Genomic DNA, 14,290 nt, shown 5'->3' with positions numbered 1-14,290 from the left:
TGAGGTCCCTTCCAACTCTTAATATTCTGTGGTTCTGTGATGCCATATTTGGTTAAGGTTTACAACTAGAACCACTAACTTAAACATGCAAACAAAACTTTTGAATTTTTCTGGCTGTTCAAAATAGTTTGATCATATAGAAAAGAGTTCTAATAATCCAGTTGGAAAAAGTCTGTCAAGTTCTGGACACATTTGGCTTTGGATGTGTCATTCCTAAATAAATAATAGCATCTAAATCTGAATGTCCCTCTTTTCAATTTGTTTATTTTATTAGTTGCTAGGTTAAAACCCAACCAGGAATAGTTATTACCAATTATTGCTGTACAATGATTTGCAAGGGCTGCTGCCACAGAGGGAAAAGTTATTTGCCCAGTCTTCCACAATAACGTAGCTAGAAGGTTGAAAAAGTCTACGCATGTTTCATGAAGTACAGATGTTAACTCGGTATCTGCAAAGACAATATAGAAAAAAGTCAAACCATTTACACATGTGCATAAACTTGGACAGCTAAGCCTGACAACAACTGTCAGTTTAAATGAAGGTGGTAGTAAAATGAAGACATGCCTCTTTCTATACTGGAAATAAAGAATTTCATTACCTAACCCGTCTTTGGGGCGAATGGCGAGGATTGCAAAGGTATTTGCCAAGAGAGGTTTCAACAATTCATCCTGGATTACAAGCTGAGAGTCCACCAATAAACATGATTTCAGAAGCCTGGACAGAGATGACCAGTATTGCAGTAGTAATAATACCTGTTAAATATTTTTTTACAAGATATTAAACAAAGCCATATATTTGCAACTTCCACTTAAAAAAAAATACTCCCATTAACTCAACTTATTCACAACATTTTGAATTAATATAAACCACTTAAAAGAAGCAATAGAATATAAATTAAAAATTGTTCTAGTAATTTTTACTGTAGAAAATTAAGTAGAATTCCTAGTCAGGAAACATATGTGTGAATTCGATTTTCTAGTGTCAAAGAATAAAGTTCCTTGTGAGAAAGTCATGACTCTTGTTACACATACAGTATCATATTCTCTGGAAATACAAAGGAATACATAAAAATGGTCATTAAAAATATGTATTTCCTAAAAACAGAAGCTCAATTTGAAGCTTTAGGAAAAAAATATTCCTGACATGTTTATTATTTATTCTCAAATGATTTCTGCAGCAACACACTCTTAATAACCTGGGTATCTTTCTTTAAAGTAAATCTGAATCCAGAGCAGTAGAAGCTTTAAAATGGTGCTCTGCCATGAACGTAGTATGTTCTGTATGTTATATATACAGAGTTAAATTTGATACAAAAGTACTTTCACTGGCAGTAACCCTATATACTTTGCATACATCAAAACTAGTTGAGAACTATGTAAGTGCAGGATTTGAGACAAGCAAAGCAGCCAGGTTTGTTGTGGAAAATAGATGTGAAATGCATCAGTAACTGATCTGGCTCATACTTCAATAGTGTACAAAGAAATTTTATTACACGATTTTTGTAACTGCTAAACAACTTGCATTTTCAAAACACAATTGGTTTTCAGCTTGATGGTTCTAGGTATAGTTCTAACACAGAAATTAACTGTTCTGTGTTGAGCATAACAAGGTTTATTTTCTCTTAATCCTTGTCAAAACAACAGAGATTCATGTAGCCTATAGCAGTGTGACTGGACTATGTTAAAGAACATAGAATATGCAAACATAATTAATTTAACCATTAAAAAAAATTCAAAAGTAACAAATCCTTCACTGACCTGAGCTTTTACATGTTCTGCATGACATGCATGATGACCCAATGGAGCTTTAAGTTCGAAGATGCATCTCTCAACCAGATTAGCACTTACAAGCCTAAAATATAGTTAGTAAGAAATATACTTAAATAATTCAACACTCTACTAACATTCCATAGAAAAGAACATTTCAAATAAACAGTAAAAATAAAATTATGAAGAACTTTCTTAAAATAGTGGGGTTTAGCAGTAAGTCTAGCACAATGGCAACTACAACAGCATTAAGTTTTTTCTAAATAGTTAGACTAATGTAAATACCAATGGCTGTTACTGCATTGGTAAAAACTGTTTATATTTCATTACTTATTTTCTTTCCGGTACAGAATAAACAGCTGTGTAATAATATAAACTGTATTCAAACAAGGGTTGGTTGTTTGAGTTTTTTTTACATCAATAGCACTATGAGAGCAACTAAAAAAGCTCTTGAAAGCCTTAAAAAACACCTGAACTAATTTTCAAGCTTCACTTCAGGACTTCCAAACGCTTTCTACAGATGAAAGAATTTGTTACGATGCAAGTGGGAACATGGAGTACAATCTGAAGGCTATTTGAAGTGGTTCCTTCTTTAAAAAAGAAACAAAATACTAGGGTCTATCATCCAATACTTTCCCAAATCTGGCAAGCATTATTTACTTTTAGTGTGACAGCCCTTGGCTCATCCTCAAAATGCTGCACACAATTCAAAGAAGAAAATCATAAAATGAACTGAAACAATATGCAGTTCTGAATACCTGACTATAGGAAGTACTGTTTTACTAAAGAAAAAAAAAATAAAAAATACTCCTCCAAAAAGGATGACAAAACGGCCGCTTAGACAAAAACCTAAAACACTACTGGAGGAACACAATAGTATTGTAGAAGACAGATAAATAGAATCACCAGACTACTTTTCTGTGGGAAAAAAAAAGAAACAATCCAAATTCCTTTCTTTTGTTGATTGTATTTTTTAAAAGGCATTTCTGAACACTTCAGAAGCAAGAAATTATCAATATATTTAGCAGTTTTGGTAAGAAAGACTAGTAGATCTCATTTCAAAGTTTTCACCTCTATTGCTACACCTCCTTTGTAGTTCAGCATTTATTGATCTCATACCTGCTGAGAGCTGTTAGCAGATGTGCTTGTTGAAGAGCAAATCCAGTATCTTGTGGTGTGACAACCAGCAGATTGTGCAGAAGGCTGCAAACAGCTGACAAAAGGGCAGGTGTGACTACAGCATGCTGTTTAGACACAGTAGCAGACATGGGAGAATCGTGTTGACTTGGAGATTCTGCTGTGGTTGTATCACTTTGACCTGGAATGCGTTTAACATAAACAAAGAAAAAGGAAAACCACCAAAGATTAATTAGAGCAGTTACGAAAAAATAAATTGTTTTTTCTTTTTCATAAAATATCCCACACCCCTCTAGATATAAAACAGTATTTTCCGGAAAAAAAATCCAAACCACCACCACTGCTACCACAAACCAAAAAAACCCAACGAAACAAAACCAAATAAATCCAAAAAGACCAAAATAATAAAAACCACCCCAACAACAAAAGAAACAAATTGAAAGAGACTATTTGAAATAGTTTTGAAATAAAATGTTCCTTCTACATGGCACTAATAATCATTAAAGATAAATGGTCACTTTGGAAAGACATACATTTTCAAGTCTTTTTCTAACAGAAAAATACATTTGTAGATATCTCTGTACATACGTAATTTTGTATTTTTTTTTTTACATTATATATATTTTTACCTTTCTACATAAAAAGATAATTATATATACAACTCTGTGTGGGTGTGCATGTATGTATATGACAACTTTATCACAATTGAACATTTTGAAAGGGTGACCGGATGGCAGGAATAGAACCTGTCTTGAGTTACACATCAAGCATTCAGTATTGACCATTTCCACTTATTTCTATCCAATGTATTACACCCTGTTTCATTCCAAGGGAAGCGTTTCATGTTTGTCTTCCAAAACAGCCACCAGAAGCACCAGTGCTGATTCTTCCAGCAATATGCAAGCTTTTCATGTAGAAATACTGGGATATGGGCAGGCTAATACAATGTATTAATCATTAAGTACACATATTCAAAGTCTGACTTACCTTGTGCCATAAGACGATCAGCTACAGTTTCAGGAATAAAACTGGTGGAATTTGTTTGGACTACTGCCTGAAGCTCAGCAACGCTACCCAGTGATGGTGATGCAGACTGAATCTAGAAAGACACAAAAAGGAAACTAGTTGATTCCAGCTTTTACAGAGCAGACTTCTACTTACATTTTGCTTGAAGTAGGGGGGGTACACACACATAAGAAACCAACAACCTTACCAAAACAAAAAACCCCACAAAACCAAAAATGATATAAAAATTACTGTTCAAAACCAATTTGATTACATTTTGCTCACTATATGCACATATATATAATTTATAAACATCCAATAATTGAAACTATTGAAAGATGTGCAATATGAACAGCCTGAAACATTTCAGTTAAGGGCTAAACAATGCCTATGTTACTGGAAATTTCTCCTCTTCACTGTTCTTTTTCATCCATATAATTGCCTCAATCTATGTTTCAACAAAGATAGAAAGGCATTACTAAAGCATTTAAACTCAATTTTTTCATGGACTATTTGCTCTACTGAGAACATCAGCATTTGTCCATTTGTACCAGGACATGCTCAGATAAAAATATCACAAGCATGTTAGCCATCAGCCAAAGTTGAAGTTCTAGAGTCTTTCCAACCCTATGTACTTCTCTTTATCTTAGTACCGTGATACTTACATGTATTCATTTCATGATGAAGATATGAAAAATTTACCTGACAGTAGATAATTTTATTGTCATACTACTATGTTCCTTCTACCAATCCTACTTTATCTATGATATTATTAATTTTGGGTGCTTTCAAGAGTTCTTCATGCTCTTCCTACTGTGTTTAAAGACACAAGCTTGAGATCAGAAGACAGAGTTTCCAGCTTAATAATATCCTTTTGTGACACAACAAGACCTGTGACTTCTTTCAGAGTATGGGATAAGCTTTTTCACTTTTGTTTTTTTGGTTTCTAGCTGGACAATTCACATAAGAGAAATTTTCTTCAAGAGTGTCACTGCAGAGTGTAAAGGGTACAGAACATTTGGGAATCCAGTGAAATCCCCAGACACTCACAGCTCGAAGAAGGATGTTATTAGACTTTTCCTCACAGTGAGCTTTCTAAGGAAGACTGAAATATTTCACAGGTTTTCTTTTTAAAGTTTTATTAGAATATCAGTTGAAATACTCTTTTACTTAAGGAAAAGTCAAAAGAGATGTAATTGACAAAAATGGCAGAGGGAAGGAAATCACAGATTACTCCCTTCCTAGCTATTGTATCCTTGCAGTTAGGTCACTACTTTCCAGGTTTGGCTTTGATTTACTTAGCAGCATTGTGAGCTACAGAAACTCTCTACCTAGTAATTTCTCAAACCCCCTAGATGTTTTAAACCCCATCTACCAACCCCTATAACTTCCAAACGTTGTTAGGCTTCTATCAGCACATCTTTACTTCAGACCAGAGTCTTTGGATGAGCTAAAGACTGCTACGTCCATACTGTAACACCCTTCTCTCCCCTATTTTCCTCTGGTCTCCCACTACTGTCCATACTACAGTCCTGAATCTTTCTTCTCAAGCATGCTCAGTTGTTCCCCAAAAAAGTCAAAAGGTTACTGTAACACAGGAGACAAACTACAATACAATTTAGGGTGCATGTGTGAAACCCGAGCAGGATTAATGTACAGTTTGGGTCACATAAACAATAGGACATGCTTGGCTAAATAGTGGTCCTGTTAACAAAATGCAGTACCAAACTGTATCAACCAACTTAAAATTCAAATTCTGTTTAGATTACACAAATAAAAACCATATTTGCCAATAGAAATAAATTATTTCAAGTTTCATACTTGCTGATTTAAATAAAATAGAATTATAGAAATAATTATTAAAATCCATTATTTAAATTAGAGTAAATAATTCCATCTTGACACAGGGCAAATTCTGCATTTATTCAACATTATACTTAAATTCCAAGCATTCTAATAAATGATAAAAACATAACTTTTTCTTAAAAAGTACAAACCCAAAATGCAATGTTTAATAGTCCATATGATTCTTCTGCAACAAGTAAAACCCTAAAAGGAATTATTACTATGCTGAGAGTAATCTTAAAGATATTAATTTATACAAGCTTTCACATCTTAGTAAATAATATCTTCTACATGACAATTTTTTCTCCATCTTCTAATTTCAGGATGACCATGAGCCAGCACTGTGCCCTTGCGGCCAAGAAAGCCAATGGCATCCTGGGGTGTATCAGAAGGGGGGTGGTTAGTAGGTCGAGAGAGGTTCTCCTCCTCTACTCTGCCCTCATGAGACCACATCTGAAATATTGTGTTCAGTTCTGGGCCCCTCAGTTCAAGAAGGACAGGGAATTGCTTGGAAGAGTCCAGCGCAGAGCCACAAAGATGATGGAGGGAGTGGAGCATCTCCCTTATGAGGAGCTGTTGAGGGAGCTGGGTCTCTTTAGCTTGCAGAAGAGGAGACTGAGGGGTGACCTCATTGATGTTTATAAATGTGTAAAGGGCGAGTGTCAGGAGGAAGGAGCCAGGCTCTTCTCTCTGACATCAAACAATAGGACAAGGGGCAATGGGAGCAAGCTGGAGCATAGGAGGTTCAACCTGAACATAAGGAAAAAGCTTTTTTACTGCGAGGGTGACAGAGCACTGGAACAGGCTGCCCAGAGAAGTTGTGGAGTCTCCTTCTCTGGAGACATTCAAATCCCACCTGGACGTGTTCCTGTGTGACCTAGTCTAGGTGATCCTGCTCTGGCAGGGGGATTGGACTGGATGGTCTTTCGAGGTCCCTTCCAACTCCTAGTATTCTGTGACTCTGTGATTCTACGACTGCCTAAACACTTTGGGTGAAGAAATAAAAATAAGGTCTCAGATATGTTTAAAAAAATCAATAAAAGACTTATCTAGTTAGAGAAATACTGGCTTCCTGCACTGATGGAACATTTATTGGTAATTGCTTCACAGTGGGACATGGGTTAAAAACAGAAATTTTCTGCTGTCTTAACAGAAAACAAACAGTAACACAATGAAGTTGTTTCCATAATGCTCTGCCTTCCAGGAAAGAAAAGATATTACTGGTTTTATAAATCACTTTTGATAAGGATGAACTTGGGGGGTCTTGGACATCGTATCTAGTAAAGGATATTTACTGCTGCTACCATATTCTTTCTGGGAGCAATGAAGCATTCTGTTGTTTAACAGTGAAACAACAGACTGTGAAAACAAGTTCAATTGGAGAAAAGAAAGACTTGCATGTGGGGGGAGATGACGACTGCAGATTAGAACCAATACAAAAGAATACAAAAATTGTCTGAGTGGAAATAGAGGGAAAATGTGAGGGTTTTGCCATTTATCTACTAAATATGAATAAAAGGTCTTTTCTTAACCTCTAGTATAAAAATCCCTCTGGCATTGCTTTAATAGGCTTGCAGTGATTAATTCTATTCATTTCTCTTCTCAAAGGTTTAAATCACTTAACTGTATAGCACTCTGGTAACCATGGCTCCAGAAAATAAAGCACATCTTTTTATAAAATAGCAAGAATATTTCATAGGAAAGAATGGCCGTGACTTAAAGCTATCTGGAAGGTTTCTGTAGATCTTTAACCTGCACTATTTTTAGCTCAAGTTTTTAAATAACTGCTCATTTTGCTAAACAGTCCTGGGCACAGAACAGCCCTGGTGTATTTATGCAGTGTGAAGCAAGTTGGTGTCTCCACGCTAATTGGTGTCCTCAATCATACATACGAAACACAAAACAAACACGTTGGTTAAAATAAGGATTTGTTTTCTGTAATGATAACCCTAGTGAATGTTTAAACTATGAATGATATAAAAGACAAAGATTTTTAACCTTCTCAGAATTAGACTTTCTGCAGTAGCCACATTCCAGTTTAGAGAAAAACAAATTTGACAAAAATCTCTAATCCACTGAAACCTTAAAGATGCTAAATACAGGGTGTAAGAGTTGAGTACAGACAATCCAGCTCTCCTGCTGCCTTTTACATGACCTTGAATCATTAATTTCACCCTCACATCACTATTCTTTATAAAATGGGCAAAATTGTACTTGTGGCCTCTGTAAGACCTCTGACAAACTATTTTACAGACTAAAGTAAAAAAAAAATATTAATATACTTGCTTTTTAATTCTCTCCAATTTATTTTCTACAAATGTGGAAAAAATTTGGGGATGGGGAAAAACATGAAGCAAAAAAGTAACTTGGATACTATTTTTACTTAAGGTTATATGAACCCTGTGTGAAATCAGCCTTTGATAGCAGATAGCTCAATTAAAGTATTGATTGCATGAAAGCTGAAAACAGATAAAACTTTTTGTGAGAACTGTTTTCAAATATATATTAAAAAAATATCCACCAGACCTTTTCTCTTTATAGAAAATAAAATTCAGATAATTCAGTAAAAAGACATCAATTTTGCTTCTGCAAAGATCTTCAGGATATGGCTTACTGAAGCAAAAAGCAGTTTCAGCATCCTATACTGACATTCCTGATATGAATGGATACAGATGTATTTAGATGTTTTTAAAAACATTATTAAAATATCAGAGAAGAGCTTCTGATTGAAACAATCCTGCTTGGCTTGACAGACGGTAACTCACAATTATTTGAAGCTTTTGTCATCAAATATGTACCATACACACACACACACACAAAAAAAACAACCCAAATGAAAACAAAACAAAAACCCACCACACATTCTTCCCTTCAATAGGGCCTGCAAACTCCCTTTCAACTGTGATGGGGAAAGAATGCCATCTAGTGGGCTTCGATTAACTACATCTTCCTAGTGCCATCAACGTAAAAATTACAGAAAAACTTCTACAAATTTTTGGTAATTACTTTTTTAGATGTATTTAGTTTCCTCATACATTAAAATGGAAAGCTTTCGCTTAACTGATTTCAAGACAAGTTTCAATTTTAAAAAGTATTTCCAAACTTTATACTAGATAGACAATAGTTATTAACTGCCCTCTGAAATGCCTTCCTCTGTCTTTCTTCTCCTAATTAATACTGGTATTAGAACATCAGACCTCTGCAGCTTGCCTTCCAGTTTAAAACCCATTAATAAAACTCCTGAAAAAGAGAAATTTTAGCTTACAACTAGAGTATATTTTTACCTTAATTATTAAAAACATATCAGATAGCAGTAACTGAACTAGACAGCAATACATTTATAACATAATAAAAACAGTAAGGAAAAATTGTAATTGTGAAATATTTTGAGCCAAAATTTCAATACTGCTTTTCTATGTTTTTATTTTTATCACTATCAACAGCAAAGTTAGGCATAACAATTTTAGTCAATAAAGTAAGATAGTAACCCATACTTTAACACTCTTTGTCATATCAGCATATCTATTTAACAGAAACTTCTGAGCTATGATATTATGGCTTCAATATTACTTTAGATGGTTATTCATAAAGTTAAATTTTTTTTAAGAAAATATAAAATTATAGAAATTTCTTTCAGTGCAACGTGTCAGTGTTTTCTAGGAGTTACGCTACAATCATTGTAAATACATTATTTTTATCAGGTAACTGAAGAATAAAGCTTCCTCCGCACCCTGATCTGATGCTGCAAATCTACTCTGGAACTGGAAGAATGTATTTCAATTTTTCCTCCTTTGACTTGCTGTCTTGAAGGACAGCACAAGTTTACAGCCTTTCATGGCAGTAATCATCCTAGCCAGAAACAAGTTTTTTCAAGCAGCCACCTGCTTTCTTCTATTTTTCATTTCTATTTTGGGTCTTGCAAACACTTGTGCCACTTTCATATTTTATAAAAGCATCTTCAGAATCCAAAGTTTGATATGACACAGAAGAAAATTTTAACCCAATGTACTTCTTTGGTTTTGATTGATCTAGTTCTGTAGCTGTGTAGTGTAAATATAGGTTCATTCTGAAAGAACAATTTGGATAAAAGCAGCAGAACTGACAACTATAGATGGACATGACTGTGTTATGTCAATAAAGTCAATTACAAAGTAATCTCCAGAGAATATGTCTTGCTGTGAGAAGCTATAGAATTCAGCACTGCTTTCTGCATTTGACTAGTCAAAGTAAGCTATTTTATTTCTTTTCACTCGGGTAAATAGCTATAAAAGTTTTCTTCAGTATACTAAAGCTACTTCAGAGTAAATTTCAATTTAGTTTCAGCTTTTTTGTTTTCAGTTTAATTTCAGTTTTGTTTTGTTGTGTTCTCCTAACATTTGTAAAAGTGCTAATTTTCTTCAAAGTTTTTCAGGAACAACATTATACTTAAAATACATAGGTTACTCTGCAAGTTACCATAGTTTCAGATGTTGACTGAGAATGTGAAGATCGGCTTTGACTGGATGGAGCCTTCCAAAGATTAAGAGAATCATCAAAATCTGCATAAAAAAAAATAAAAATAGAACTAAAAAGTTTTGTTTTTTTGTTACTGCAAGACCAGCAGAGAGCATAACAAGCTTTTCAAAGGATTGTTTCAGTGAAACAGAAAAGTAGGCAATCAGTTATCTTTCTGAAGATCTCCAAGAACAAGTTTTCACACATTGTACTGATGAATTCTTATCCAGCAAATCCCTTGAATAAACAGAAATTAAATTAAATTAAATTTTCAGCTGCAACATAGTCTGGAAAAAGCTAAATTTAGCTCAAACTGCTGTTGCATAACCTTTAGTAATTTGAAATAGTTCAGATTTACTTTTATTTAGTGTTATAGTACAAAAGCTTTGAAGATACTGGGGTCTCAGAGCACAGACAATGAGCAGATATTCTCATTTTCAAAAAACTTCAAATTCACATTTTAAGAGAAGCAGTTTCAAGAGACATCATATTCATAAATATAATGAAGGCAGAATTACATTGTAAATTTGTTTCAGAATAAAAAGCACCAAAATGTTATAGCACAAAGCTGTCAATACTAGGTTTTGAGGGTTTCTTATATATTTAGAAAATAACAAAGAACAAAGAACTAAATTACATGGATTCTGAGTGCAAAACCCACAAAACTAGAATTACTGTACATATTTTAGCTAATTATTAAATAGAACTAAACATTTTTTAACATAACTTTGCAGATAAAATTTGTGTATATTCCTGAAAAATGTGATGAAAATACATGGGGGAAAAAAAAATGTCAAGTACAGTTTCAGGAAAATAAACCAAAGCATAATATTCTATTAAGAGACAACAATGGCCCTATTAAAAAGCAGAAACAGACCATTATAGATCAACAACACAATTCTGAACATATGAATGAAGAACTTAAAAGCCTTTCATGCACTATAATTTTAAGAGATAGAGCAAACATTGTCCTGTCCTCCTTTTTTTAAATAAAAAAAATATATCTTAGATGATTATTGCCTCTTCTTTCCAAGCTCCTGGAAAAACATTTTTTTGGCTTTGCTTTTCAATGACCTAACAAAATGTACCTCTACTGTTTACTGAAAAGCTCTACAATCCCAGAGCTGGAGTCACTCTTTGATGTGATATTGCATCAGCTAACAGAACTACGAAGAGGCACAAAAATAAGACGACCATGGGAGGAGTGAAATGTGTTGGATTGAAAAAATTCCACTTATAGATAAATAAAGCAGCCACAGAAGAAACTGGGGATATTTACAGCTGGAACTTTGTCTACTGTTGAGGTACTTCTCTGATAACTCAGCAAGTTAACGAAGAATATTTATTGTCCTTGAGTCTGTCATAAAGTCGTAACTTGGTAGGGGAAAGAGCATTCCTCTTCTGTTCATGCTTCTGTAACTTAGATTTAACAAAAGCAGACCTACAAGAATTGTAGCCTTAGAATATGGAAATACAGAAACTCAGGTACACAAAAATGAAAGAAACCAAAAGGAATGAACTTACTAATTTTCCCTCTCTTGAACAGTTTTTACTAATTGAACTCTCTGAAGAATTTCCTAGCTTTCTAAACTTAAGATCATCATACATATTTGGACAAGAATGTGGGTTCCCACAATGCACCATATTAAGACCCAGAAATATTGTTCAGAAAATGAATAGTCAATATAAAAGTTAGACCTGAAATACTGCAATTGTATAGAGGTTAAAAAAAATAAATCAATCCAATCTGAGTATTAAATTTGATCATGATTAATTAATTTATATCTGAATGTATTAGAATGCAGCTAACTGCATATTAGAGTCCACTCCTACTCATGTATCTTTAAGGTTGAACACATCAAGAAACAGAAGTAAGTGTTTTGGAAACAGTTCATACACTTGTTTTTCCTAGAATTTCATTGTACTGTCTGTCAAAGTCACAACTGTGGAAAGTATTTTACCCCTAATGTTTTGCAAGACAATGTATAGCAGAACCAACAACAACTTTTCTATTTGTAACTTTTTGAAGATGTAAATAACAGCTCCTACTTTTCTCTGATATGTTAAACTAGTGACTTTTCCACTTAAATCCTCAGAGAAGCATTTTGACTTAACAAAATATTTAAGTTCATGGTTTATACATTCATTTTCACTTCCATTTTTAGTAAGAATTATTTAAGGTAAGTTACTTACAACTAGAAGTTACAATATTTAAATAGGTTTAAAATACTACAAGATTACATTAACATCACTTACCAGCTATGGCACCTTTTTTTATTTTGAGGTTGTCTTCCTTGGAAGAATTCAAATCAAACATATAACATCCTAGGTAACAGTGTTTCACCATCTGATTGACGTGTTCATAGAATTGGGAATGAAACAAAAGGGCTTTTAGTGCAGGTTTTCCCATCTGAGAGAGGCCAGATTCTTCATCATGAACACAGGGACCCTGGAGACATGAAATTTACAAAGATCATTTCTTTAAAGGAATCTTTTACATAAACTGTCAAAAACCCCCAAATTAAGCCTAATAATGTGCATGTGTGTACACACATAGCTGGTTTACAGGGTGTAACTAACAGATTCCAAAAACCAAATGCAGATTTTTCATGATATATTACAAAAACTGTAATGATTTAGCAAAAGGGAAGTAATTATTTAGTTCCTGAGAAATTTGTTAACAGCTAAGTAGAAAGACACAGAAAACTATTACTGGATGGTTTTTAAACAGTGTATGTATCAGAAGACTTTATAATTTTATTTTCTCATTTAATTTTATTTACAGATATCAACTAATGCAAAAGTTTTCTTTAGAAAAAAGCCCACTCATACTAAGATGACACTAAATTTCCTGAAAAGGTCATCTTGTTCTAAAGTATACTGCCATTATACTACATCTATCCACGTTAATCTACCATGAAAAAAGATTTCTTTAGAAAACAAGACAGAAAAAAGAAAAAAAATCTCTTTGAAGAACGGTTTTCAGTCATTTCTTTTTAAATACTAACTTCAGGGAAAACTTTCTAGAGAAATGAATTTACATCTGAGAAGAAGCACTTCATAGTCTTATTTCAAATAAAGAGTTTGATTTGACTGCCTTTGTTACAGTATTTCTCCAGTGTTTTCTATGGTAACAGATGAAATAAAGAAGTTTTATTAAGTTACATCATAACCTGTTGTAGAGCGACCATAAAAATCAGAAGTGTTAACTGGCAAAAGAACTTAGCCTGAGAAAAATTCAAACCAACTACATTCCGCAAGGCACTTTTAGGAGGCATCTTGCAATACTTCAAAAAGAAATTCTTTACTATTATGGAAAGAAAATTCATCAGTGCTGGTTAGAAACTTTCTTTGGCAGTCAGGAGAGAGCAGAGATAGATCAACCACAAATAAGTAATTTGAAAACCACTATTTGTCCCCAAGAGGCTCTAGATCTAACCCCAACCCCTCCATTTACACTGAATGTAAGCTTATGTTCCAAGAAAACAAAACAAAACAAAAAACCAGATCAAGCAGCAGAAGTAAAACTATTCTGTGTTACAGAGTAAGTTATAAGCAGAGTTTTGGATGGTTACTGCTCATTCTTTTTGGTTTCTGTAACGAACAAAACAGGCTATTTTCACTTTTTGACTTTTACGACAATTAATGGAGAATCAGATATAACAGTTTCAAGAAGAATGTAGCATTGCATGCAAACTATTTACAATTAATTATAAAACTGTACTTATACATCATCAGCAATATACTTAGACTGTGTCAACTATGAAAAATTCATAATTTGGAATTTCTGCTGGTCAAGATTTCACTATCCAGAATTGTCTCTGCAAGTTTAAAAACCTATGCCAGACACTTTTAAGGGGCCCTGAAAGAGTTACTCATTGATTACATTCATAAAGTGCTCTGACTTCAGCAATCTTCACAGAAAAGAGTATGTTGCAGAACTAGAATGCTTTACTCATAACAATAATTCATAAGCTGATCAACTAGATAACAGCAACACTATGGACATTCTTGTGAAGATGTCTACATCTTGCCTACAAACT

At 33.7% G+C, this 14,290-nt stretch overlaps 1 protein-coding gene across 1 annotated transcript in view; it reads right to left on the bottom strand.

Moving 5' to 3' along the window:
• Positions 1–310: 310 nt before the first annotated feature.
• The window catches only part of RTTN (rotatin), a gene marked incomplete at both ends in the record, with an annotated part of 51,957 nt that continues 37,977 nt past the window's right edge, over positions 311–14,290 (bottom strand). Inside the window, 7 exons of the mRNA XM_010180919.1 lie at positions 311–448; positions 599–752; positions 1,758–1,851; positions 2,886–3,084; positions 3,891–4,002; positions 10,209–10,291; positions 12,504–12,696. Coding sequence (XP_010179221.1) covers positions 311–448; positions 599–752; positions 1,758–1,851; positions 2,886–3,084; positions 3,891–4,002; positions 10,209–10,291; positions 12,504–12,696 — 973 coding nt within the window. The remainder of the gene's footprint in view (positions 449–598; positions 753–1,757; positions 1,852–2,885; positions 3,085–3,890; positions 4,003–10,208; positions 10,292–12,503; positions 12,697–14,290) is intronic.

Source organism: Mesitornis unicolor, unplaced genomic scaffold (assembly GCF_000695765.1).
Source record: "Mesitornis unicolor isolate BGI_N332 unplaced genomic scaffold, ASM69576v1 scaffold13523, whole genome shotgun sequence".
Classification (NCBI taxonomy): domain Eukaryota; kingdom Metazoa; phylum Chordata; class Aves; order Mesitornithiformes; family Mesitornithidae; genus Mesitornis; species Mesitornis unicolor.
Note: the sequence above shows the minus strand (reverse complement) of the source record. Positions and strands in the feature narration are given on the sequence as shown.